This window comes from Megalopta genalis, chromosome 7 (genome assembly GCF_051020955.1).
Source record: "Megalopta genalis isolate 19385.01 chromosome 7, iyMegGena1_principal, whole genome shotgun sequence".
Taxonomy (NCBI): Eukaryota; Metazoa; Arthropoda; class Insecta; order Hymenoptera; family Halictidae; genus Megalopta; species Megalopta genalis.
The window spans coordinates 6,976,174-7,003,529 of record NC_135019.1 but is presented as its reverse complement, the minus strand read 5'-3'; the positions used below and the strand labels follow the sequence as shown (position 1 = coordinate 7,003,529).

Sequence of the window (27,356 nt, the reverse complement as noted above, 5' to 3'; positions counted from 1 at the left end):
TTCGAGCCTTGCGACTCGTTTTCATAGTTATTGACAATCGGCAATTATAAAAACGAGCCACGTGGCTCGAATAATCGTATCTCCTCTTCCCATATTGTCCAATTTAGTGGACAATCTGAGCGTCAGTAAGGGAGACATTACTGTATTTTATTATCTGAAAATAATCGGTTCTTCTTATGCTAGCCTGCTACTTCACGTTCACGCTAAACGATAAACAACGAATTCGTGTGAATTTGCTTCTTCTAAATGGAGTGACGAGACTTTCAGCGTGCATCAATCGCAAGAAACAGAAATCGCTCGAGTTGATCGAGTTTAACGATATACAGTAATGTCTCCCTAACTGACGCTCAGATCGTGGAGAAAAATGGACAATTCGAGAAGAGGAGATACGATCAATTTGAGTCTTGCGCCTTGTTTTTATAATTACCGATTCTCAAGAACTTATAAAAACGAGGCGCAAGACTTCGAATAATCGTATTTCTTCTTTCCAAATTGTCCATTTTTCTGCACAATCTGATCGTCGGTTAGGGAGACATTACTGTATATCGTTAAACTCTTCTCGATAGTCATGATGCAAAAACATGCCAGATTGTTAAAGATCAAGAAACTACGGAATATAATGATCAACGACACTGTAAGCATTCGTTTGTTTGCAAGCAAATGAGAAACGGAACGCTGCGTTGCAACGGTACGTCCGGCTTCGATATATTCCGCGAATTGTACGGATCCGATAGAACTTTTCAGCGAGCAGCTCGGGCCAATTAAGGGATGGAAACAAAATGGCCGTGTTGCCGATCCTCTCGAGAGTAATAAAAAAACTTTCGGCGGTAGCGCCGCGCGAGGAGGAGTTTCGAGTGCGCCGACTTATAATTGAAACGGCAAAATGCTTCGCATATTAAAAATCTGTACAGCCTCTAACGAGAATCCGGTAAGATCCTGTCATTTCGGTTGAAATTGTAGGAGAAGCGACGCTGTTGAACGTGTCACGAACGAAAATATCTTTTACACAGGAGGATTACGAATGCGAAAAAATATTTCTCTTCGAGTTTTAATGAAAATTTGCAGTTAGCTAAATTGCGCGAACTTCGCTAATTAACGGGTTGCGTGACGCACCGAGGGAAAATGCAAAATGTTTCCGACATTGATCCGTTTCGCCGTAGAACGCCCGATACAATAATCCTTGTGATGGCGATGCGAACGTGGCCGGTGCAATTCGAAAAAAAAGAGAAGAAGAAAAAAGGAAAAAGAAACGCAGCGTCGTCTTTCATTCGCTAAGCCTGCTTCCTGCCTTCGCCGAGCCTTTCTCTCCTTCCTCGCCGAGTTTTCTTGCTAACAATTCACCGGAGCGCTCGTGCATTTTTAGCCAAAGAAAAGTGTTACGTTCCAAATTGAGCACTTCAGAAGCACAAGAATTCAAATCTCCGACTTCTATTCTTCAAATCTAATTGGATGGCGCTTGCTTATGCACGTTCTACTAAACCAATTCGAATTTAGAAAATCTAAAATTAAAAATTTTTAACTCGCAAAATCTGAGGTGAACAACATTTTTGGAACGGTTTGTCGACGGATTTTAGGAACGTTGTACTTTACGTCTAATCAAATTTCTTTTATAATCCTGATACAAACCGGGAGAGGAGCGACTCTACGCTAACAATAAATAGTAAGATGTCAGTGTAGAACGAAACTTTGAAATTAGATGCTTCGTTTTCGAGACGATCGAGTCGAAAGATTCGTCTAACTCGTGGTCCTAATATCGGCTAGAAGTTGAATCGGTCGGTCATGAACAGACGCGCCAATTAATAAATTTTTAACAAATTTCTACAAATCAAATTTCTTTTAACGCTATAATCCTAATAGAAACCGGGAGAGGAGCGATTCTACGCTAACAATAAATAGTAAGATGTCAGTGTAGAACGAAACTTTGAGATTAAACGCTTCGTTTTCGAGACGATCGAGTCGAAAGATTCGTCCAATTCGTGATCCTAGTATCGGCTAGAAGTTGAATCGGTCGGTCATGAACAGACGCGCCAGCCGATTTCGTTTCAATGGCGCAGGTATTCGCCTAATTTAACTCGAAAACGATGACTGATACTCGCGACTGCCTTTCTCAGCTAGAATCGTCCCCTCTACCTGTGTATTATACATGGAAATACATCCTTTCATTGCACAATTTTATAGAAAAATAATTACAAGCCTGTACTGCAGATCTTTACACAAAATAAAAACACATCGATCGTAAAAAAGAAACAGACAAGTTCAACGAATCCTTTTAATCACTCTATTGTTTGATATTTCATCTATTTATTTTTGTCACAAATGCATAAAATTCGCGAACTAAAATAACCCGACGAATAAAACCTACGAATAAATTCGTTCGAGACATTTCCAGACATTGTCGATTGATTTAAAACGCGTGTCTGTCCAGTCGTATTGCGGCGACCTAAACAAATGCTAATCAAATGAAGCCATGCCAGACGAAGAAGTTATCAGTCACGGTTCGTTCATCGAAGACAGCACGTATCATTTAGATGGTTTCAGTGATGATTTTTTTCCAAGATCGAATGCAAACAGCAGCGTCACAAACGTGTTCTTTATTCGGCACCGTGTACGTACGCCGATTTATAATAGCGCTTTAATTTCGATATTAGGCAATGCTCTGTTAATTCTTGTTGCAACGCTTTCAAAGCGTAAAAGAATGCGAGACGGTCCCATTTGCATAGCGCATTGGTCGCGCGAAATTCGTCGGCAAGAAGTGATCTCTACGATATCAATGCGACGTAACGTTTAAACGTCGAAATCTCAAAACCGTCTTTGTAAAAAGCGGCGAATACGAAATGGCAGCGAAAGAAATCTTTCTTGCATTTTCACGAAACCCGTACGAATCCGCGGTCTGGTAATAATATTCGCGATACTGTTATTCCGAAGCGTCTGCAACAGGAAATCTTCGAACTCGCGCGAAACGGTTCTTTGGCAGTGAATTACAATAAAATACGCGACGCGAAAAATCTACATTTTTGCCAAAGGCATGGAAATTCGACTGTCAGTTCCACAGGCCTCAAAGAATCCACGAAATCGAAACGATTTATTCGACGCTGGCTTCACGGAGCATCGAAAGCAGCTGTTTCGTATTCATTTGCAAAAGCAACAACGAGACATTTATCTCGATTTTTAACTAGCATTATTATATCGATATCTACCGCGAGTAACAGATATATCGAATAAATAAAGATCGGAGCATCGAAAGCAGCTGTTTCGTATTCATTTGCAAAAGCAACAACGAGACATTTATCTCGATTTTTAACTAGCATTATTATATCGATATCTACCGCGAGTAACAGATATATCGAATAAATAAAGATCGGAGCACCGAAAACAGCTGTGTCGTATCCATTTGCAAAAGCAACAACGAGACATTTATCTCGATTTTTAACTAGCATTATTATATCGATATGTACCGCGAGTAACAGATATATCGAATAAATAAAGATTGGAGCATCGAAAGCAGCTGTTTCGTATTCATTTGCAAAAGCAACAACGAGACATTTATCTCGATTTTTAACTAGCATTATTATATCGATATCTACCGCGAGCAACAGATATATCGAATAAATAACGATCCGAACAATCGTAAATTAAAAAACTAGCGTAAATCCAGCGTCGACGAAATAAACATTGGAAAAGTTGAAAAGCGTCTCGCAGATTCCATCTTGTCGAAGAATTTGCTCGTAGATCCGAACGAATAACTTCGTCGTCCGTGTGCGGGTGGCATAGCGAAAGAACGTGCGAATTACGGAGACGATTTGGAACGTAACAAGAAGAGACAAGAAGAAGAAGAAGAAAAAGAAGAAAGAAGAAGAAGAAGAAGAAAATCGAATCCATCGTGTTCGCAGCGAGCGGATCGATATCAGCGAGGGGGAACGGTGTTGAGGGAACGTTTCGCTAATCGAACAAAAACATCTAATTTGAGATGCCCATAAATCTTAAATATAACCCTACCGGAAGATCTCGATCGTTTCCTATTCGTACCTGTGCCCGTGATTGGTGGCGACGCCAGCTGCGAGCTGCTTATATCCGGCGGTTGTTGGATCTGTTGCGTTTGTTGCGGCGCTTGTTGTTGCGGCTGTTGCGATTGTTGCTGTTGCTGGGGACTGTTCGCGGCGACTTGCACGGTGCCCGGACTCGCCGCGCTTTCCGCCATTTTTCGAGCTATGCTTTCCCTCTCAGTTCAAACACGATCCAACAACATGTTCGCCGCACGGGACTCGGCCAACGGAAGCCCGATATTCCGGTATCGCTCTCTCGAACTTGAACAGAGAGAGCCCGGTCGAGGCTGAGCGGGGAGGGCGAGGATCGACGATCGGACAGATCGGATCGGTCCTCCTGTTTCTTCCGTTTCCGTTGCACGACAGTGTCTCTTCACCGTTAACCGGGACACCGGGTTTTCCTCCCGGTGCTCCTTTCTTCCCGCGAGAGATCCTCGCTCGTTTCTCTCTCCCGAGAGCGAACGGTTCCCGATCGCTCCGTGTCGCCCGGCACCGCCGTTTCGTACGCACAAGTCTCTGTTTGTTTACCGCGGCTCCACGATCAGGCTATCGTCGTCGACGACCCGTAGTACCGACACGTCACGGGTTCACAGGTGGCGGATTCCTGGACGCTCGTCACGCGATCCTCTTTCGCGTTGCCAAAGGGCATCACCGCGTAGTCGGGCTGCGATCCGGATGCCATCTCTTCCGCGGCCGAGATTAAAGATGCACCGCCGAGAGAGAGAGAGAGAGAGAGAGAGAGAGAGAGACCGAGCTGGCCGATCGATCGCGCCGTCGACCCGGTAAAAGTTCGACGCTTCGATTACGCCTGGCGGAATTACGCGACGACGACGACGATCTCGCCTTCCGCGTCGGGTTCGACGGCTTTCGGTGCCGGATCCTCGACGAAGGCGGCTCGCGAACGTCTCCGAGCTGCTCTCTGGCGCACTGTCTTCGATCCGCGATCGCGTGGATCGCCGGTAACGACACCGAGGTGATAGGGAAAGCAGGTTTCACCTTGGAGCGGGTACAAAGATCCCGAAAGGAAGGTAGAAAAGAAACTGAGAAAGTCCCTCCTGTGTCCCTGATCACTTGTCTCCGTTCCCTTTCGACGCCGAAAGGGAACCAGCGAATAATAGCCGCGTTGAACGAGGGAACGCTCGCGACGGTTCCTAAAACCGTCCGATCAGTCGAGAGGCGATAAATAATCTGAGGCACTGTTTACCGACTGGTTTTACGCGTCGAGGCTCGTTCGCGGATAGTAGTAATAGTCGTTCGGGAGACAGTCGTCCGCCAGCCAAGAAAATAGACGATCATTCGTGCGTGGCCGACCGCGTTATGAATAATCAGTCGAGAAGGCATAAAATTTTAGGCACTCTTCGTCGCATTGTCTCGATACCCTACCAATACTTGACGATCTACGGCGAGCCGCCAAAGAGAATCAGAGCGAGAAAGATCGAAAAAGATCAAGAGAGAGAGAGAGAGAGAGAGAGAGAGAAAGAGAGAGAAGAAGAAGGAAGAGAGGAAGAGAGGAAGAGAGGAAGAGAAAGAGATAGAAAAGAAGAACCGAGGTAGGTGAAGAGAGACGAAAACAAGGGAAGATACCCTGCGCACCGGGGTGGTTATACGCTACGAGAAAGCACAGCTAGAAAAAAGAGACTCTTCGATGATCGGGGGGCGTAGAGATCGTCGAAGTCCTGAATTGAGAAGATCCTTAGGCACTCGTTTGTCTCGTGAATGTGCGCGCGGTGCGTCGTCGGGCGGGCACCCCCAGGAGCGTTACCCTTTCCGCGAGGGGGTGTACGAAACGGTGGCACCGCGGTACGTCCCGACGTGATGACGCGGCGACGACACGCCAGCACACGCAGGGGAGAAAGGCAGAAAGAGCAGTGAGGGTGGCCAGCGAGCGGAAAGACGCCGGGGGTAGGAGCGCGGAGCGGCCGAGTCGATAGGTCAGTGGGTCTCGTTCAAAGAACGACTCTCTTCGATTCACCCGAGCCTCCCCGTTCGTACGCGCAGCTACGCCGCGCGCGCGACCCAACGCTCGGCAGCGGACGCAAACACCGACGCGCGCAAACAAGAAGAAGCGAGAAAGAGGAACGCTTCCTCGAACGGTCGCTGTCCTACGACGCGTCGATCTATCCCCGGCTCTCGCTTAGGTTTACGCGCGGATTAAAGGGCGAACGTAGGCCACGAAAAAAAAGAAACGGGAGAACAAGGCGGCGACCGGTGGCGGCGGAGGCGGCGGGACGCGGGACGGCGGGAGGAGGAGGGAGGAGGAGGAGGAGGAGGAGGGAGAGAGTCGAGTAGTCGATAGGTCAGTAGGTCTCGTTCAGAGAACCGTATTTCGAGGGAGTTACATCCAGTCCGCACTCTCGGTTTCAATGCTACCCCCTCGTTAATCCGGACGCATCGATTCGCCAGACGTTCGGCCGGATCTCGCGGTGAACGACGACGGAAAACACTTGCCGCGGGACGGGCTCCCGCGTTTACGGTGGTTGTCGTAGGTTGTTCCGGCGATGGCTGTTGTGCTGGTCGAGCTGCTGCGATAGCTGGGGCTGGTGGTATCGGCGCGGCTGATCTCACGGGAAGAGGCACACGCGTTCATTCGCGACCTTCGTCGCGACTAATTCGGTAGCTGCGGCCTTCGGTCGATATTCCGTGAACAAACGGTTCAACGTGGCGGGGCTGTTCGAGTCTCCTGTTCTATCACATTTCGCCCCCCCCGTTCGTCCTCTGTCTCACTCTGTCTTCACCGTGTCACTCGGTTTACATCCTACGAGAGAGAGGGAGAAAGGGAGAAGGAGAGAGAGAGATAGAGAGCGAGAGAGAGAGAGAGAGAGAAAGAGCGACAGCTACATCTGCCAGGTGTAGTCCAGATCTTGGGCACGATAACACGGGGAAACAGTCTCTCTGGCAGGGTCCGGGAGCGGTTCAATCATCGATCAAACAGCTCGCGAGTTCGAGGCGATCGCGAGCGGATTTGTTACGGGGCATCGTCGCAGGTCGCGGCGACGGTGCTTCCGCGACATCGATCATCGTCCAGTCTCTTCGGGATCAAGGTTCCACACACGGGCTGTGATTTTCGCGTGACCCGGGCTCAGGGGACCGAGCTGCTCTCTGGACCAGTCACGGGCACACCGGAGAACGACGACGTTTCCTCGGCCATGGATCGTGCGGGGCCCGCGCGCGTCCCGTAGTCGGGTCACCAGTCGAATCCACTTGGCCTCGTGGGCTTTACGTCATTATCGTCTCCGTCATCCTGGCACGGCGATGCGTGGCCGTTGTTCGTTATTCTCGCTTCCGGAAGAAAACACACCGGGACAACACGGGAACTATCACCTTGCGGGGAACACGACTCGCGTACGGGGCACGCGTGTCGATCGCGACGCGTCACGGGTCCGCTCGGTCCCTCGAAAAAGCTCGTGCCGATGACGTTTCGGAGCCGAACGACTCGTTTCGGCTATGCACTTCACGGGGAAGCAGTGGCTCGAGCCTGCCGCGACCGCCACCAGATGGCAGCCTCTGTCGAACCACCACCGTTCGCCACCACCCCGCCCGGATTACAGCTTCTCGCACCCCGGCGCGCCCCGCCGCGCCCCTTTCCCGCGCATCACCCTTCGAACGATCCCGGTCGCCTGCTCGGCAGAGTATCTTCCAGAGAGATGAATTTCTCGGCGATCGGATCCGCGATGGAAATTACGCGAAATGTACATCGGAATGTTCGACCCCCTGAGGGCAGCGCGAGAGACCGTTCCATTGGTTCGACGCGGTTCAGGGGTAGCGCGCGCACGCGCCCAACCACCGACCGCTCTGCCCGCTATTCGTTCGATCCGTTAGCAGCCTGTATTCCTCGGCCAGATAGACTGTTCCGTCTCCAAAGCGATAACTCTCCTATCTCGCATCCCCTATCTCTCTGCTGGCCCGGCAACGGCGGACACACGCGATTCCCACATCCGGTCGATCGACTCGATCTTTCGTCGGCGGCACGACGATCGCGAGGACGAACGGGGGACACCGCGCGCGGTAACGGGGTCACCAGGTGTCGAAAGGGGCGAGCTTTGTCGGTCAACCCGAGCAGTCGCGTCCCTTTAAGGTGAGCTTCGATCTACTATAACGCATTCGTTCTACCTCGGCGCGTGTTCCCGTTCGACTACGATTCGACCGCTGTTTTGTTATCGGTACACGACGCGCGACACGCGGCCATTTGAATAACAGTGGCACCTTCTGGACCGGCCGCTAATGGAAAGTTCGCTTCGCCGAGGCTGATACCAGGCCTGTGGACTTGACCTATCCGCAACCAGGCCGCTCGCTCGAAAACGCGGCGAACGCTGGAAAATTAGATGCCTTCGTCGGCCGGCGATTATTCGCACGTGAAACGCTGCGCAAGTTTCATCCTCTCTCTCTCTCTCTCTCTTTTTTCGCTCTCTGTCCCTCTCTCTGTCTCTCTCGCTGCCATTGAATTTATCGCTACCGTTATACCCCTTTCGACTGGATCTCTGCCTCCCGCCGCTTCACTCCGTTTGAGTTAAAGCGCCGCTCCGCGCCGCGTATACGCGAGCCGAGAGACTACAACCGAACACTCTCCTCGCTCTCTTCGGCTCGATACGAGCCGTTGCATTTTCAGAACGGTACTCCTAACTGTATCTTACATACGTATAGAGCTGCACGCGCGTGTACGTACGCCTGTGCGGCTCCGTGCTCACCTGTCGGCGTCGCGCGGCGAGGCACCCGCGCATACCGATCAGAAAACAAGGGAAAACGACGATGCGTCGATGACCCCAGATCGCCGGATTCGATTCCGCGGATCGGAATTCTCGATTCGAGCGCGATACGTTTCAACGCAATCGACGCGCTTCCTCTCGTCACCTATATTTCGGCGAGACGGTGTCCTTTCGACGGACTTCGACGTCGATACTTGGGAATATCAACAACAACGTCGATTATCATTTCCAATGCGCGAGTAGATAATCCTTGGAGGATGAAGGTCGGCCCAGTGGCGGCGTCAGGGTCGCACATCTCGGTTCAGAAGTTGCGAATATATATAGCTTATTCTACCCGATTGTCTTTCAGCTTGTAAACGAAAATGGACCGCAGTAATTTCTCCCTAATTTGCGGTCAGTTTGTGCACATAAATGGACATTTTCGGAAGATTTTGGATTTTGGAATATTTTTATAGTTATTGAGGATCGGTAATTATAAAAGCGAGTCGCAAGGCTCGAATAATAGTGTCTTTTCTTTCCAAATTGTCCATTTTTTTTACACAATCTGAGCGCGAATTAGAGAGAATTTATTGGATTTGGGAAGGGGAAATGCAATTATGCGAGCTATGCGTCTCGTTTTTATAGTTGTTGAGAATCGGTAACTATAAAAACAAGTCACGAAGCTTGAATAATAGCATCTTCCCTTTCCAAAATGTCCATTTTTGTTTGCAAATTGTGAAGAACAATTGGGAAAAAATTCACTCTATTGAGTTGCTGCAAAAATAGTTCCGGTCTTTTTCTGCAAACAAATCTGTTCGGAAAGCCGACATTACTCTTGCAACAACGCGATAATTATGCACATATCAAAGAATCAGGATCTGTTGCTCGTGTTTTGCATTATTTGATCCTCCGATGCGTATCTAGTTCGACCAGGAAAAATGTTCTTAGCACTTTCGAGAATACACGTCCGCGATGCTTTAATGTCGCGAATCGCAACTTCTCGGATTTCGTTTAAACTCTGGCGAACCGTTCGACGAACGCAGGCGTTTGTATTTTGAGAATGATATTGGGTCACGTCACGTCACCGGGGCTTGACGTCCGAGACAGATCTTGTTTTTAACCGATCGTAATTTATGCAGACAATTTATGCAGTTCAATTGGTTTATGTATCGGTGCAGTTAAATGCAACGGTTCGCGTTCGGCTCGAGCCGAACGGTGTTACGAGAGTATACGCGTCGCGTTTATTTAATCTGCGCGGTTGCGCGATGGTTTTAGACGTTTTTAAATATTTTTAGGCGAGATCGAAATAGGCGTCGCAGGATCGAAGCGTTCACTCCAATTTGCCGGGCGACGAAAATAACGCGAAACGTGTAGAAAATAACGTTACATTCTATCTATATAAATTCATGGAGCAGCGCCGAAGGAAACACAACGAATCGGGGACACACTTGCATTTCGATTCACCTTCTGCTTTCCATTTGCGGGTCAGTTAGCGTCCTTTTAATGTCGAACTGTAAATACTTTCGAGAATTCGCACAGCTCTGCGAGATAGCAACGATTATCGTCGCTTATAATCGTTGATGCTTAATTATTGCCGTGAAGGATTCGACGAAGTGTTTCATAAATTGATTTAGATATCTGAGTCTGCATTTCTATTCTTCATTGAAACTTTTTGACCCTTTTGTAACAGAATTCTACATCCAGGAACTTGCTAATTAAAAGAACTTAACAATTCCGTTGTATCGTTCGTAATTTGTTCAAATGAGCGAAAACAGGAATATTCTTGTGATCGATGGAGAAGCTTTGATTTTGCATAAAAGTTTACAATTTATGTTTTAAAGATTGTTTGCATGTTATTCAGTGTCAAGCAGAGTTGGACGTTATTCGAATTGTTTCGAGTAAACATTTATCTAAGGCAGTTATCCGAATAAATTCCTTCCAGTCGAATATTTGATTCGAATGATTCCTTATTCCAATAATTTTCTATTCGATCACTTCGAAGACATAGTACGGAAAAAATACTGTAATATAGTAAACTATTCACAACTATAATATACACAACTATATATAGATATACAACTATATATACAACTATATACAACTATATACAACTATAATATAATAAACTGTTCAGAAACAACACTTCATATTCTATGATTTTTATTCGCGAAACAATTGTCTCGAATAAATTCGAATAAATTCTTATTCTCATTAAATTTAATTCAGACAAATTTCTATCCAGATAAATTTATACCCAATTGAATATTTATTCGACGATTCCCAATAAAATTGTGTTCTCGCCATCTTTTATCCGTCACCTGAAGAAAATCTTACCCAACTCTAATATCCAGCCATGACCCTATATATAATATAATATATAATTTCTCCCTATATACACATACACGGTGTCCCAAAATTACCAACAATATTCCCAAAACAATTCAACAAAACACGAGTCCACGAAGCTTTCGTTTCCAGACGACGCCGTCCGACCATAATTACCGAAGCCATCGAGGTTATATTTCGGCGTCCCGCGACGCCGCGGACCGTGCCATCGAAACGAGGCGTAGGTAGGTACGTGTCAGGATAAACCCGCATCGTAACTTCCGCGGCATGTAAAAGCCGCGTCGAATATAACAGCGAACTTTTTGACAGGACTTTCGAAACGCTCCGTATGAATCACCGGAGGTAAGAAAAGAGCGGCCGGGGGCAAGAAACTGTTAGTCATCGTCCGATGATCTCGGAGCGAGAGACGCGGCGAATCGAGTCGACTCGACTCGACTCGACTCGACTCGACTCGGGTTCGAGTCGAGTCAGCATCATCGTGAAGGTACAAACGTTGCATGCAATTAAGGAACAATCGAGGTATACATTGAAATAACGATCGGAAGATTAAAGGAGAGACTGTTCGGACCGTTAATCGTTTTTTAGGATGCCGCTTCAATGAGCCGCGCCGAGGCGAGCCAGGAATCAAAGATAGCGTACGCGATTGGCGAGAGCGAGCCGGGTGGGAAGAGAAAGAAAGGCGGCGGGAAAGAGCGAGGAGTGGGGAGGGAAGAGAAAAGAGAGGCTCGGCTGGTACGAACAACGTGTAGCGGATCTTCTACGCAGGTACGTAACTACGTACATGCGGGTCGCGTGTAGGGATACTCACGTAATGTAGGCCCGTTGCCGGAGGTACCGTAAGACCTTGCTGTTACGTCACTAGAAGCCGCGCGATTAGGAGAAAAAGGATACCGGAGAAAGGGAGGGAAGGAAACGGAGGAACCGCGTCCTCCGGCCGCCGGCTCCCGATTCACGGAATTTCGTCGCCCGTGACCCGAAAAAATATGCTCGCCGTGCTGTTTCTCTTCTTCGCTCGCGCCGAATCTATCGCGGTCCTCTCTCTCTCTCTCTCTCTCTCTCTCTCTCTCTCTCTCTCTCTCTCTCTCTCTATCGTACCCCCTCTATCGCGAACCTTGAAATTTCCTCCGTATTATCTCCGGACTCGATTCTTCGACTGTAATTCAGACTTGCAATTCGCAGACTTGAAATTGCGATCCTGACTTGCAATTTGCATTTCTCTTCCATCCATCGTGTTACCGTTGGAATTCGGAGCAACATTTCAGCGTTGCAACATCTCGCGCACCGAAAAATTTCTTTGCAGCAAACTTTGCAACTTCGCGGCGCGTTCTACTTCGGTCACGTGGTACGTTTCTCGATCGAAAGGATTTTCGAGTTTTGTCGATAGTTTTATTCGTTGCAAAAGGATTCACGGAATAATCAATGTTAATTAATTATATTGTTAGTTATAATTATTAGTAGTTAATTATTAGTTATAATTTCGCGGTGCGTTCTACTTCGATCACGTGGTACGTTTTTCGATCGAAAGGATTTTCGAGTTTTGTCGATAGTTTTATTCGTTGCAAAAGGATTCACGGAATAATCAATGTTAATTAATTATATTGTTAGTTATAATTATTAGTAGTTAATTATTAGTTATAATTTCGCGGCGCGTTCTACTTCGGTCACGTGGTACGTTTTTCGATCGAAAGGATTTTCGAGTTTTATCGATAGTTTTATTCGTTGCAAAAGGATTATCAATGTTAATTAATTATATTATTAGTTATAATTATTAGTAGTTAATTATTAGTTATAATTAATCAAGGAATAATTAACGTCTCGCGGGTGAGTATGCAACCTTTTTAATTTAATCTTGCGCATCGATTATTCTTATTACTGTTGACGACGTTCGAAAGCAATTTGGTCCAATAAAAATTTGCAGTCAAGCAATTCCGTTATTCTCGTAAGAAATTACACAGTGTATTATTTATAACAATAGCAATACTAGTGAGTGCTAAATGGAGGACAAGACTAAATACGCATTTAAACCATTCACCATTTTTATCGTAATGTACACTTGGGCGAATTTCAACAACTTCATCTTAGCACAGTAAGTTTAGTGTTAATTAAACAGTATTCCTGATTCAGGCAATAAAGCGTGTCGTTTCTGTAACGCCTTAGATCTGTGATTTAACTTGAGAACCGAATTCGGATAGCAGAGAGTTTACAAATCGAAAATTCTCATAATCAAGGTTATGTAACTTTTACAATCGAGCAGATTATAATCGCAGTGGCGTAGATCGCATTTTCTTTATTGTCAGAAGCAAGCAGTGCTATTTGAGCCGTTTATTTTGAAAGTGGCACAAGTCACTTTGTTTTTAAGTCGATATATTTAAGGGTTTGCGTTTTAACACGTTTCAAAATATGGATGCTAACTTTCGAGAAGATTTACTTGTATTTGTTATCTCGGGATACTGATATATTTTTCTCAGTATAAATAATTTCGTATACAAATATTAAAAAATCGTCACTTTTCATTACGGTAAAGTGATCTAAGCCACTTTCAAAATAAACGGCTCATATTTTCACCAACACGTGTATCGTTTATTAAGACCAAATCGATTATTAAAATAATCTATTGTCCAGTCAATTTATAGTAACTTCATAATTTATTTCACTTGTCTTTCGAACATTTTGCCACGTACAGATTGCATTTCAAGACAATTAAAGTTAATATACAAAATCGATCAAATTAATAAAATGAATTAAATTAAGTAAATTAAAAACATTAAGACAATAACAATTATCGCAAATGTGACACCCGCCACTGCGATTCTAGCCCACTCAAACGATTTGTCACATTGGAACGAACGTTTCCAAAAGCGAAATTCCCGCGTAACTCGGTAAATCCCGTTCGCTTCGGAGGAAACGCGATCGGCAGACGACGCCACGGTGACACGTACACGCCAGGAATTTCGTAAGATGCCGACGCCGATTTCGTCACGTATACAATGACTGCCGGGGCTTCAGGTGAAATCATCAGCCCTTCCAGGCTGCCCCCACCACCCTCCCTTTCCTTCCCTTCCACGGGGAATCGGCGTCGCCGACACGGTCCGCGTCCACGTGTTTCTATCTGCGGTCAGTGCACCTTGCTGCACGAACCGCGGCCATTTACCGAAGGTCCACGTAACGCGACCGTGCTTAATAATCTTTTCTCCCAAGGATCGTCGACCTTGCCGGCCAGAGATATAGAGGAAACGATGCCCGCAGCCAGTATGGGAGATCGAGCGCCAGATGCCCGAGGACTTAACCCTCCACTAAATTTTTCCCGGGCTTCCAGACTTCCTGCGGCGTCATTAATCGTATTGTCTGTCCTTCGAAGACGAATGGCTTCCTTGAGTCTATCGTGATCCACGATTCCACCCTTCGTTAACATTTTTATGAATTATATTTTCTTCCCTGCGATTACCTTGCCGAGGCGAACACTTGGCTGGGTTTCGTGACTTTTCGCGCGCAAAAATGGCGCACGATACTGGCGAACGACGACGTTGAGAGTTTCGACGTTCGGTTATTTATTAATGGGATCTTTTATTAGCGATAAGATGCACATGTTTTTAGTAAATAAAATAAAATAAAAATTAGATTAAGTTGTATAATAAAATAAAATAAAATTAGATTAAGTTAAACGAAAGTTAAATTAAATTAGATCCAATTAAATTAGATTAAATGAAATCAAATTAAGTTAAATAAAATCAAATTGAGTTAAATTAAATCAAATTGAGTTAATTTAAATCGAATTAAATAAATAAAATTAAATTGAATTAAATTAAATCAAATTAAGCTCAATCAAATTAAATTGAGTTTGGCTAAATTAGATTAGATTAAATTAAATCGAGTTTGGCTAAATTAGATTAGATTAAATAAAATTGAGTTTGGCTAAATTAGATAAGATTAAATTAAATTAAGTTAAATGAAATTAAGTAAAATGAAATGAAATTAAGTTGAATTAAGTTGAATTAAGTTGAATTCAGTTAAATTAAGTTAAATTAAGTCAAATTAAGTTAAAGTAAGTAAAATTAAGTTAGATTAAGTCCAATTAAGAATAATTAAGTTAGATTAAGTTCAATTAAGTAAAATTAAGTAAAATTAAGTAAAATTAAGTAAAATTAAATAAAATCGAATGAAGTTAAATTAAATTAAATTAACACTTAGTGTTCCTGTTTGCAATGTTCTGTTATCCGTGTTATCCTAAGTTCGACGTTGCATCAGCCGGTGCAAGGAAAACCTTGAAGCGATCATTCGCTCGTTGTTTGTTAGCTTCGAATTTAATCTCGAAACGTAACACGACACCGAAGCTATCTCGAATATTTCGAAAGAACGGTGTTCATTTTACCGGACGGTAGATTTATTTTCCGGCGGCGTTATTGCGTCGTCTCTGAAAATGCTTATGCACAAGCCACGCAGGTTGATTCACTCGGAACAATGAAACTTGAGACAGGAGGATGAACGCGGGCACGGATTCTTCATCTCCAGTTTGATACCGCGGCACAGTGTAAATGCACCGCGAGCCTTCGCGTGTCAATGACACGTGCTAATGGACGGTTTAGCTGAGTTGACAACGCGGAAGTGAAAAATGCAAATGCAGGCACGATGAACTTGTGCCTTTTTTTTCCCCCTCGGCGTGTTTAAAAGGAAAGTCACCCTTGGCGGGAAAATAACGTCGCGACTTCCGATGCTTCGAAGTGGTCAGAAATTCGACGATGGGGACGATTTTAACGACTCGTTGAAATAGCCTCGAGCGCGAAACGTTGACATTCACATAAATTGGAGTCATCTTCGGTGTCACGATGACAGTTCGATGAATTAAGATAACTGAAAGATCATACACTATATTGTAGATAATTCTGTAAAAAGTGACGCATCATTAAGGTTCGAAGTCTAAAATTGCTATACCACGTTTTAAAATATTGTTCACAGTATAAAATTTGTTCGCATTTAAAAAAGAAACTGTTAAAAGTGCAGTATAATGCAATAACAATTATAACTTGCAATAAACCATGTAAAATAAAAATACTGTTCATCGGTAAATATGTTTCGAATTTCGAATTAAAATAGCTTCGACAGCAAAGGATTAATGTTCCCATAAATTGGAGTCATCTTCAGTGTCACGAATCGATGACAGTTCGATGAATTGAGATAACTAAAAAATCATATACTATATTGTAGATAAGTCTGTAAAAAGTCACACATCATAAAGGTTCGAAGTCTAAAATTGCTATACCACGTTTCAAAATATTGTTCACATTATAAAATTTGTTCGTATTTAAAAAAAACTATTAAAAATACAGTATAATGCAACAGCAATAATAACCTACAATAAACCATATAAAATAAAATGTCGCTAAACATGTCTCGAATTTCGAATGAAAACAGCATCGATCGCGAAGGGTTAATGTTCGCATAAACCGTAGCCATCATCGGTGTCGCAACAGGCCGCATTGCTCGAAGAAAGTCCGAGCAGCTCGAAAATACATTCCCGATTCATGGAAGCCGGCGAGGTGTCGCCCGTAGCCTCTTAACCCAGTGCTTTTCACACCTTTTCCACTCCCATTGTTGCGTGCCCTACTGCGAGTACGAGAAGTCGAGCATGGCGACCAGCCACGCCTCTATCCGCAAGTAAGACAGAAATCCTCGCGGTCTGAAGACGAACGAACGATCGTGCGATAGTTAAAAGTAGAGGAGACGGTGGTAGTGGCCCTAGGAAAGCAAGAAGAAGAAGAAGACGAAGAAGAGGAAGAAGAAGAGGAAGGTTCACGGCCGGGTGGTTGGTTTAAATCGGGCGGGCAAGGTGGCTCGACGGCGAAGAGACACCGCCGCGGCCACGTGGTGGCTCGGAGGTCAACGGCCTGCGGCCTTGTTTTGCCGAGGTGAATCGGCTCCGGGAACCGGGTACCTGTTCAAAAGTACCCGCTGCTTTCGGCGGTCTTTGAATATTATATGGGGGCTTCCCTTCCACGAGGCCGCCCAAAGTGGCCGTGTGTTCCGTGAGCTGTTGATTTTCCTCGTTACACGTCTCCCCCCTCCGCGCCGCTCGCGCCAAAAGCGTTTCCGAACTCCCACGAGTCTTCCTGTTTGACCGCGAGGCAGGATGTTGGCTCACCGATATCGTCGATGCCTCCTAATCTCGGGCCCATCGATTTGTCGACTGCGCCAACGTTTGGTTACCTTTTGTTTCTAGGAACGTTTCGAAGGAAGGATCGGGGACTCGCGAGATCGGCTCGCTCGCTCGCTCGCTCGCCGGACGATTATTCCTTTCGAATGCGCGTATATGCACGGCGATCGTCGCGAGTCCCGAAGCGTTGTCACCCCGATATTCCGGTTAAGCAGCATACTCTTGCTTTCGTGGCGAAGATTCCAACTGTTAACCACCGAATTCCTAACCAATTACGGTCACCATTACCGTCGGCCGGTGTCCCCGGGACGACGCGCATAGAAAACCCGACGTGACTGTAAATTTTTTACGAGCGTGAGATAGAGGAAGGCAACGGGCTGCTCGCTGGAAGTTTCGGCCGAGCCGAGTCGAGCCGCGAGGACGAACAACCTGAACGAGCGAACGAGCGAGCGAGCGAGCGAGCGAGCAAGCGAACGAACGAACGAGCGAACGAGCGTGTAGCACCTGCGGTCGACGACCCTTGCGGTGCTATCGAATACCTGCCGACACGACGATCCGCTCGTTTACTCGCTCGCGATCGCCTCGCTCTTTTGGTGGGCCATCGAAAACCTCGCCTGAGAATTTGCCGCACGGGGCCTGCGGGGCCCGCTGAAAAATTCGCCGTTCGAAAGATCCTAGACACGTATTTTGGGGTTTAAGTGGACGTCCGAATAAAAGTGTTCGCGCGTCTGGGAGACGGTATTCGGTGAAACGAATTGGACATCTGTTCGACACAGCGCCGCGGACATGTATTGGCGGAGTTTTTGGTATTTAATAACTTTTTTGAGATTGGACCGAGTGACTTCAATTTCTGTAGCTTGACACTGTGTTAACAGATTTGGATTTAATTTTCAGCATGCATATAGGTTACCGGGATCTACGAAACGCATTTTTTGAATTTTCGAAATTTTAAAAAAATATCTTTTTTAAATTTTTTTTATCATTTCGATCGATTGAAATCTAACAACATTTTTGTTTACTCGTTCTCTAGCGAACTGGTCGGAATAACGTCATAAAAATATTCAAGCCGTTTGGTTCAATTTGAAAAGAGTTATTCAGTTTTGAAAGATTTTAAAATTTAAAAGTGCTAATACTTTTTCATTAAATTCGTCGTATACTTGACAGGAAAGATATTATTAATGATTAAGGAGAACGATCAAATTGTCATTTATAAAAAATATATTAATGCAAAAATGAATATGCTTTTTCTTCTAAAATTATGAAATAATAAAATCTGCTTCTGATTCTAGAAAGAGTTCAACTATCATCGGATAGTAAAAAGGTTTATAATTTAAAGTACGAAAAAGCGTTCTAATTTGTTGTCATGCTAAGTAACTTTGTTGACAGGAATCATTAACAAATTGACTCTATTTCTCAGAATCTTTTGACGATTTGTCAGTGTTTCTTAATTCCTGAATCTGCGAACATGTTATTAATAGACTGAGGATTTCTATGCAAAATAAAAATGATCTGCTTCGATACATGAATCAGTATACATATTGTAGTTTCTTTCTTTAATTCTCTTGATAAGTTGCAAATAATATATTGACATTTTCAGTTTCTTTAATATTTAATTTTCAATTTCTTATTTTTTTTAATCTCTCAAATTGTCTCAAATCGTCAATTGTCTTTAGCAAGAATGCATAAAATCCAGAATCCAGTTATTCGATGACAAGATTTGAAAAAAATAACATTAGAAGACGCGTTAAGTGCGACTTTCTAAAATACCGTAAAAAAGAATTACGGAAAGTCTGTGCAGCACGATCGACAAGAATTGAACCGTTAACAATTGATTTAAATAAAAAAGAAAAAAAAAGTAGCACTCGGTGCACGCGCCTAATACGTGATCGATATTCAATATTCTTTGTAACGTCTTTATAATGGGTCGTCCGAGAGGACTAGGTATTCGAAGCTTTCCACAGGAATTATCGACTGTTTGCGGTCGCGGTTAAAAGTGTTCCGAGGGATCGTGAACGTAAACGTGTAAGCAGATCCGGTGAAATCGGATTTGTTCTCGATTACGCGCATTACCCATTTAATACGCAATTACGTTCCATCAATGGCGGATTAGAAACCATTGCACAATAACATCCTGGGTACACGGTGTACAAATTTTTCCTGTTCAATCTTTCAGTTTACAACGCGGTCTACGTGACAGCTTGAACCTTGAACTTTACAGCCTACGTATAGAAAACAAAACAAAATTATTACACAGAGGAATCTACGAATAGAAAATCAGATATGTTTAACACTGTAACACATTGTTCTATAATAATTACAGGATTGCATTTATTCAAACAAAGTACGATTTCTACGACAATAAATGTTCGAATAAAGAAGTTTATCGAAGAGTTTCGTGTGCAAAGATTTCTATAATTTTAATGACTTAGAGAGAAAAACCAGAAACCAGTCAATTTAACACTTTTACTGCCGCGTCGGAATAATTTACGGAGATTTGAACATTAATTTTTACGCCAATCTATTGCACTTTCCTAATTCGATTAGGCTCTACATAATTCAAGGATGCTGACTGAATGCGATACAGCTTAACTTTTCGATCTCAACTCGATTAAATAAAATATTTCTGTTTTGTGAAATTTTTGAGATTGCGGCGGTCGTTGATTAATAAGATTGTTAATTGCTGGTTCTGGTGTTAAATAAAATATACGCAATTTTCCGAACGTTTCCAAAGACTATTACACTTACAGAAAGTTACATCGGAAGCGAGTACAGTCGGCGGTCATAGTTTCGAAGCGATCGAAAACCGTGTTACACGCATCTGATCGAAGTGTTAATTCTCGGTAAACCGGGTCGCAAAGATTGGAATGAGGTTCCAGGCGGTCGAAGACGGGAACGAAAATTTGGTAGAAGTTGCCGATATTTTGGCAAGCTGGCGTGATTTCGAATTTACGAGAAGGGTACGACGCCAAAAAGGTTCTCTCCGACGGTGTCCCGGGAATTGTCAATCTCGGCTGGCGATAACCTGATTGCGAATCATGTTTGCGCCTCAAGAGAATCTCCTCCGTTCCTCCGGCAATAATTTTGTTAAGAAATGTTTACCCTAGGACGGCAAATAAATCCGTGGAGCTGCGATCGGACGTACCGGCGACTCACGTGCGCGCATTTCGGTTCATTGAACTCGTTCCCGCGACCTTCTCTCTCTCTCTCTCTCTTCTTCTCTCTTTCTCCGTTTCTCCCTGTCTCTCTCTTTCGTCCTCTTCGGGATTCGAGGAGCTGAATTAATATCTAACGAAAACTTTGCAAACGTGTCTACCCTTCGTAAGTGAGCTACGATCAAGATTAAATGCATACACCCAGGGTCCCCTCTCGCGGGTTCAGGTTAGAATGATTTAAACGCAGCGCGGATGATAGCGCGGAAGATTTATGCAGGACGCGGGAATAGAATGGAAGAATTATTTTATAGTAAAAACGGCCGCGCATACCGTGGTTTATTGCAACGACAAGTTCATTCGTGACACGGTCACATTACTAACTAAGCTCTTCGGCGCGGCGTTCCTGCGGACGATCTAAATAGCGATCTTGATCCCGACGCCGCGCCGCCATTTGTTTCGACCGTTGAACCTGCGCGCAACATTCCCCTTTCTCAGCTTCAGAAATCCCAATTAATCGTTTCAGCGAACGCATCGTTTTCAGTTCTTGTTCCATGAAACAGAATATCTATGCCCGCCGCTGATCGCTGGACTGTGATTCACCGCGAAATCCTCCTCTTGTGAAAGAATTTTCGTCGAACGAGAGTCAGCAAGCAAGTTTTCCTTTCATTACCATGTCAGCGCATTTTTCGATTTTAATTTCTCTTCGGGTAAATATCGACGGTGTTGCTTCATTTATTCAAACGACAAGCTCGAGAGTTGTTGCATTTGAACGTGAACGTTGCAGATACTGTCTTGTAACTTTGTCGTATCGATTCTTCGATGATCGATCGATCGTTTCTGCTGTTTCAGTTGTTCGGGATAATTAAAGATCAAGTGGCGCGTCGATGGTTTAAATTGCAATTTAGTAATTGAACAGTCCGAACCTTCGCGAACTCTTGAACTCGGTTCAATTATTTTGCCATCTATTTTTGGAAAAGTGCAATCCTGATGCGTTCCGCGAATATTTTAACTCAAACGGCTTATGACGTTTTCATTTCTTCCGTGCTATCGTGTATTGTTGATTTTGTTAAAATCGCATTCGCGATTGAAGACGATTTTACCACTAAATGCAGTAAGAAAAATGTTACTTGTCTGTAATTTACAAAATAAGGAGTCGCAGCAAAAGAATCAATCGATTCAGAAACAATCGAATGGCTATAATAATTTAATAAATAATTTCTATCTCTTGCGATGGAGGCAGAATATTTTCAAGAATCGAGCAGTCTAATAACATTGAAATCACAGTAAATTCTTGCTAATTCTCCTTCAGCTTGTGAACAAAAATGCACAATTTGGGAAGGGGAAATACGGTTATTCGCGAGCCTCGCGGCTCACTTTTATAATTGCTGACAATTGGTACAGTAATTTCTTTCTAATTAGCGCTGGGATTGCGCACAAAAATGGACAATTTCGGAAGTGGAGATACGATTAGAAATTACTGTAACTAAAAAACCTTGGAAAATTTGTATTTTGCATAAAAATCCAACCTGGACGTTATGCTCTTAAAAAACAAAGTGTAATTGTGAATTAGTTTACGCAAATACAGTAAATTCTCCCTAACTGTTGCTCAGCTTGTAAACCAAAATGGGCAATTTGGAAAGAGAAGATACTATTACAGTAATTTCTCCCTAATTCGCGCTCAGATTGCGCACAAAAACGAGCCGCGTGGCTCGAATAATCGTATCTCCTCCTCCCGAATTGTCCATTTTTTGCACAACCTGGACGCGAATTAGGGAAAAATTGCTATATTCAAACCTTGCGACTCGTTTTCATAGTTGTTGACAATTAGAAACTATAAAGATGAGCCGCGTGGCTCTAATAATCGTATCTCCTCCTCCTAAATTGTTCATTTTTTGCGCAACCCGGGCGCGAATTAGGGAAAAATTACCATATTCGAGCCTTGCGACTCGTTTTCATAGTTGTTGACAATTGGAAACTATAAAAACGAGCCGCTTGGCTCTAATAATCGTATCTCCTCCTCCTAAATTGTTCATTTTTTGCGCAACTCGGGTGCGAATTAGGGAAAAATTACCATATTCGAGCCTCGCGACTCATTTTCATAATTATTGACAATCGGCAACTATAAAAAACGAGCCGCATAGCTCGAACAATCGCATCTCCTCCTCCCAAATTGTCCATTTTTTGCGCAACCCGGGCGCGAATTAGGGAAAAATTACCACATTCGAGCCTCGCGACTCGTTTTCATAATTATTGACAATCGGCAACTATAAAAACGAGCCGCATGGCTCGAACAATCGTATCTCCTCTTCCCAAAGAATCGAAAAATTAAGAAGAATTCACTGTACTTCGCCTAATACCGAGTCGAGATCAAGGAATCGTCTCATATTCACGACTCCCACTCTCGCAGCGATAATCCGGCAACAAAGCAGCGAAGCTGACGAAACCCTGAAATGTCTGTGGTTCGAACACGGTTGGCAGAGTACACGTAACGCGATCCTCGCCGGCTCTGTCGCATAGAAACCGTCCGGCCGAAGATTAGGTAAGAAATCCTCGGCCCATGGCCAGCATCGATCAGGCGTGTTCCGATCGTTGACCCTAAAGAACTCGACCTTCCCTCGGCTGTCGCTTGGCCGAATCGATATTCAAGAAGAACCTTGAAAAGAACCCTCCTACCATCGCCTGCCATCGGTCTAGCCGGCCGATCGGGAGTAGCATGGCGTCTAGGCCTCACGGAGGTGTCGGAAGAGGCATGGTCCACGGCCAGGAAGAAGAAACGGTGGGGAGTTACCTGTCCGGGGAGCAGGCGGAGAACAGTGGGGGAGTAGTAAGAAACAGCTGGTGGGTTGAACGAGCTTCGAGTTCAATGACTGGAGAACGAAGGAGCAAGCGAGCCGAGTCTCGAGTTAGGTAGGTAGGTAGGTAGGTAGGTAGATAGGTAGGCAACCGGAGAGACACGTTTACCTGCGTAGACGCACGCTAGCTAGAGAGCCAGCACACGCGGCCACACTAGAGTGGTCCTTGGATATATGTAAAGGGGTCGAAAATTGCTTTCCAGATCTTCCTGGTCCAATGTGTGGCGCACGATGCGAACATCGTGCATGCGAAGTTTGGAAGCATTCGGACTAACGGGAGTCTCTGTCGCACTCGCGACAGTTTAATGTTTAACGTTGGTTCGAGTGATGGGTCACGAAATTTTTTAATTTACGATTGTTCATATCGTAAAGATAGATTTATGAGTTATTTATTCAATATATCGCTGCTCTAATTTAATACTGAGATGTATTTAAATAATGAAGTTTAAAGAAGAAGCCATTTAGAGTTTTATTTTGCCAGTAATAGTTTCTTTTTTCAAATTAGTGAGTAAAGTTATAATTATTTTCACTAGATTTTGTACTAATGTATATTTTGATGTCAATATTTCTTCAGATATACACGAAGAACATAGAAATGGAACAGTGGGATAATTTGCAAAACAGTTGTGATTAATGCTTTTGTCATATACATTTAAAAATAGTTAATATTTGAACGCTTTTCAAAACGCAATAACTTTTTTAGAACTGGACTAAAGAACTTCAATTTTCTTTTTAGATGATAGAGGGACTGGTCGCCCTATTATCTAAAAAAATTGAAGTTCTTTAATCCAGTTCTAAAAAAGTTATCGCGTTTTAAAAAGTGTCCGAATATTAATGGCAGACACTGTTTGTCAGTGTTACATTGTCCAGATAGTATTATTTCGTATGAAATAGTAGAATATCTCCAAGTCACGTTTTTTCTTTAAATGTTCCAGTATTGAATCAGTACAACGATATGTGTTACTTGCGGCAAATATTATAACAGCAGTCCTTAAAAAATCAGAACAAATCTCCTATTGTCATTTTGACAAATTAATATGAGACATTTAATTTAAATTAATATAAGACTTATTAATATATATATATATTATATTATTATTATATATTATATTACATTATTATATATATATATATATATTATATATATTATATTATTAAGAATAATTAAAACAACAATTTCATTGTTTTAAAAATGAAGAGTGAGAAGTCATCCATGAACAATGAGTTCTGCGTGTTCCAAAAATATAAACGACATCTTTAAATTTGATGTGCCATTAAATATTGATAAAATTAAATCATGAAAACGATCGACAAAATAATTATTTCGGTAAATTTTCCGTGAAACGTGGTTCTACGAAAAATATCTCACGCATATTTTTTTTTATCGACCACCGTCGAAGGATAAAACGTGAAAACATCCCATAAAGTTAGGGCTAAAAGGTACATTCGGGAGATGTTTTCACCCTTTCAACGTGGACGATGCTCGATGTAAAAAGAAAAAAAGAACACAAAAATATTTTCGCGCCAGCAATCTCCCGCAAAAATTGTATCGAAATCGATGTTGCCAGATTCGAATCGTTCCCCCTCGTCAGAGCCTGTATTCAATGACAAATCGAAAAAGATTTTCTATATATTTTTAAAAGCAAAAGACAACGTTCACTTGTACAAGACAAAAACCGTTTCTCATTTTTAAGCAAAAACGTTCAACAACTCCTCCAAAACAACGAAACACAATTATGTTTACAAAAAAAAAGAAATGAAATCGTTAGCATCGTCGAACTTCAACAAAAAGGTATCGAAACTTATTCAAATTCTAACGATCACGAAATTTCACGAGATTCGAAATTTTGCGCACGCAAATTTGTTCACAGCAATCGTCGAACAATTCTGGATGATAAAAGATCGGAGAAAATCGGAGGTCGAAAAAGGTAAGGAGAGCTCCTTGGGTCAGGCGCGCGGCTTGCAGAACGCCTCGCGTCCGGGTACGTCACGTGCCCGAATCCGCGCGACGACGTATCGTCCGCGCTAACAAGTTATTTCGCAGATGGCCTAAGCGACGAGGAGACCGTGTGACTCACGGTTTTCCTTCTTGGCCGGTCGCGGCGGAATCGTCTTACGCTGACACAGAACCGAATTACCGTTGTCCGGCCGCGCGCAGACCACTGTCGCGCTCACTTCGGCCCCGAGACGGAGAGTTCAGATCGTTGTCTCTCTTATTGTGGCATACCTAAGGGAAGCCAGAGGGAACTCTTTGTTTCCACGGGAGATTCGGTGCGCAGATTACCTTCCCCCGGACGCTCCCCCCCCGTCTTTTCGGTGTCATTTCGTGCCGCGAGCAAGCAGATGCTGTCGCGACAAGGAAATTAACGGCGATGGACGTGAAATAATTGAGAGATCTTGGACGGATCGGATCGGTCGAGGTTCGAACGACGCGATTATTCGAAGGGCACCCACCTTTTAGCACCGTTTAACCTTTTAGGTACGGCTGAATTCTGCGCGAGGCTATTTCTCTGGACAGAGTCTGATACTGTATATACAGGGTGTCCCAAAAATGTCTCGTAATCCGAAAGTGGCGGGTTCCTCAGGCCATTTGAAGCAACTTTTTCCTTTACAAAAACTTTCTCCGAGGCACCGTTATCGAGTTATTAACGAAAAACAGTGACCAGTGAGAGGCGAGCTCGGCTGGCGCGAGACGATCGAGCCAATGAGCGGAACTGGGCTTCGCGCGCTGGTTGGCTGGGCCGCCTCGCGTCAGCCGTACTCGATTCTTATTGGTCACTGTTTTTCGTTGATAACTCGTTAACGGAGCCTCGGAGAACATTTTTGTAAAGGCAGAAGTTGCTTCGAATGATCCGAGGAACCCGCCATTTCCGGATTGCGAGACATTTTTGGGACACCCTGTAGACTGTTGTAAATCGATGCGAAGACAAAAGAAGTGTGAAACAATGCATATGAAGACGATTATTTGGTTCGAACGATGAGCGAGTGAGCTACTAGAGCAAGCCACTATAGTGGCGCGTCGTCCAGAGAGATGACATCCGCGAAAGCCAGTATAGTGGCGTGTCGTTCTGAAAGATGACATCCGCGAAAGCCACTATAGTGGTGCGTCGTGCCTAAAAGGTTAAGAGGATTTCACGCGGATCGTTTAAAATACCCTGGGCGTGTTGTCGTCATCGGTGCTGGTAGCGCTATTGTATGCGCGATTACGCGGCGGTGGGGACGGTTAAAATTCGATGGAGATGTTAGCGAATCATGGGCCCGCTGTAACGGTACCTCGGGACTTTAATTTGAGAGAGCGCTGGTCGATTTCGACTGCCGAGGTTCCTGCCTGTTATCCCTCTTCCTTCGTTCTGCCCGTCATCGCGCTTCGAATACCAACAGTTTTATACAACACTTGACGGACAAACGGCGTTGTTTAAGTACAGTAAATTCTCGTCGATTGTACCGCGGCTTGTTAAGAAACGCGGACAATTTGGGAAGATGCAGACACGATTATTCGAGCAAAGGAAAAAACGATGCGTCGTTTTTTTCTTGCACGTCGAACACCGTTATCGTGGATCGTTCCTATAATTGTTCATACGTTTTATTTGTTTGTTGCATTCTGGCATGGTTGCAAAGTATTCGAAACATCTTGAAATTTGAGAATACGCTTTTGTTTTCAATAAAATTACTATTTAAATGGCCAATGGACACTACTTTTTACAGACGACGAGTATACTCGTCGTGATATGGCTAATTGGTAAATTGTATGAAATAAAAAGCTTTTGTATAGAGAGAATAGGATAGCGGAGCCAGTTATCTTCATATTTATCGAATAAAACGTATGAAATTTTTGTATTCTTTTGTGTTGCGTATTTACCGAAGAAATTACATTTTTCTATTTTTTTATATTGTGTTCATGCCGAACAAAGCATATTACATTTCTCAATTCTTTCGTTTTTATCGAATAAAATGCATTACATTTTTCTATTCTTTTATATTGTGTTTATGTCGAAAAAAGTATATTATACTTTTCAATTCTGTCATGTTGCGTTTTTATCAAATAAAACGTATTTCATTTTTCTATTCTTTCATATTGCGTTTATGTCGAACAAAGCATGTTACATTTTGCAATTCTGTCGTGTTGCCTTTTT

General features: G+C 43.8%; 1 protein-coding gene and 1 long non-coding RNA gene across 10 annotated transcripts in view; one reads left to right on the top strand and one right to left on the bottom strand.

Moving 5' to 3' along the window:
• Window positions 1-27,356, bottom strand: part of Hr3 (nuclear hormone receptor 3 ROR-beta) — a 274,259-nt gene that overhangs the window by 237,371 nt on the left and 9,532 nt on the right. For 3 of the 7 annotated variants that reach the window (XR_004492502.2, XM_033485619.2, XM_033485625.2), the window contains exon 1: window positions 3,997-7,470. The exons of 1 other annotated variant lie outside the window; for it this stretch is intronic. Coding sequence is in view for 5 of the 6 variants with exons in the window: in XM_033485619.2 (XP_033341510.1) it covers window positions 3,997-4,198 (202 nt within the window). In the remaining variant the exon portion in view is untranslated. Of the gene's footprint in view, window positions 1-3,996; window positions 7,471-27,356 lie in introns of those variants that run through there. 3 more of the 7 variants (XM_033485620.2, XM_033485621.2, XM_076523770.1) reach the window with 3 other exon arrangements.
• Window positions 7,859-14,783, top strand: LOC117229250 (uncharacterized). Of its 3 annotated transcripts, none has more exons than XR_004492505.2 (5): window positions 7,859-8,118; window positions 11,204-11,299; window positions 11,381-11,590; window positions 11,657-11,836; window positions 14,270-14,738. It is a non-coding gene; the product is annotated as an uncharacterized LOC117229250 (long non-coding RNA). The 3 variants fall into 3 exon arrangements; XR_004492504.2 differs by having other exon boundaries at window positions 7,872-8,118; window positions 11,381-11,555; window positions 14,270-14,730; XR_004492506.2 differs by lacking the exon at window positions 7,859-8,118 and adding an exon at window positions 9,426-10,209 and having other exon boundaries at window positions 11,381-11,555; window positions 14,270-14,783.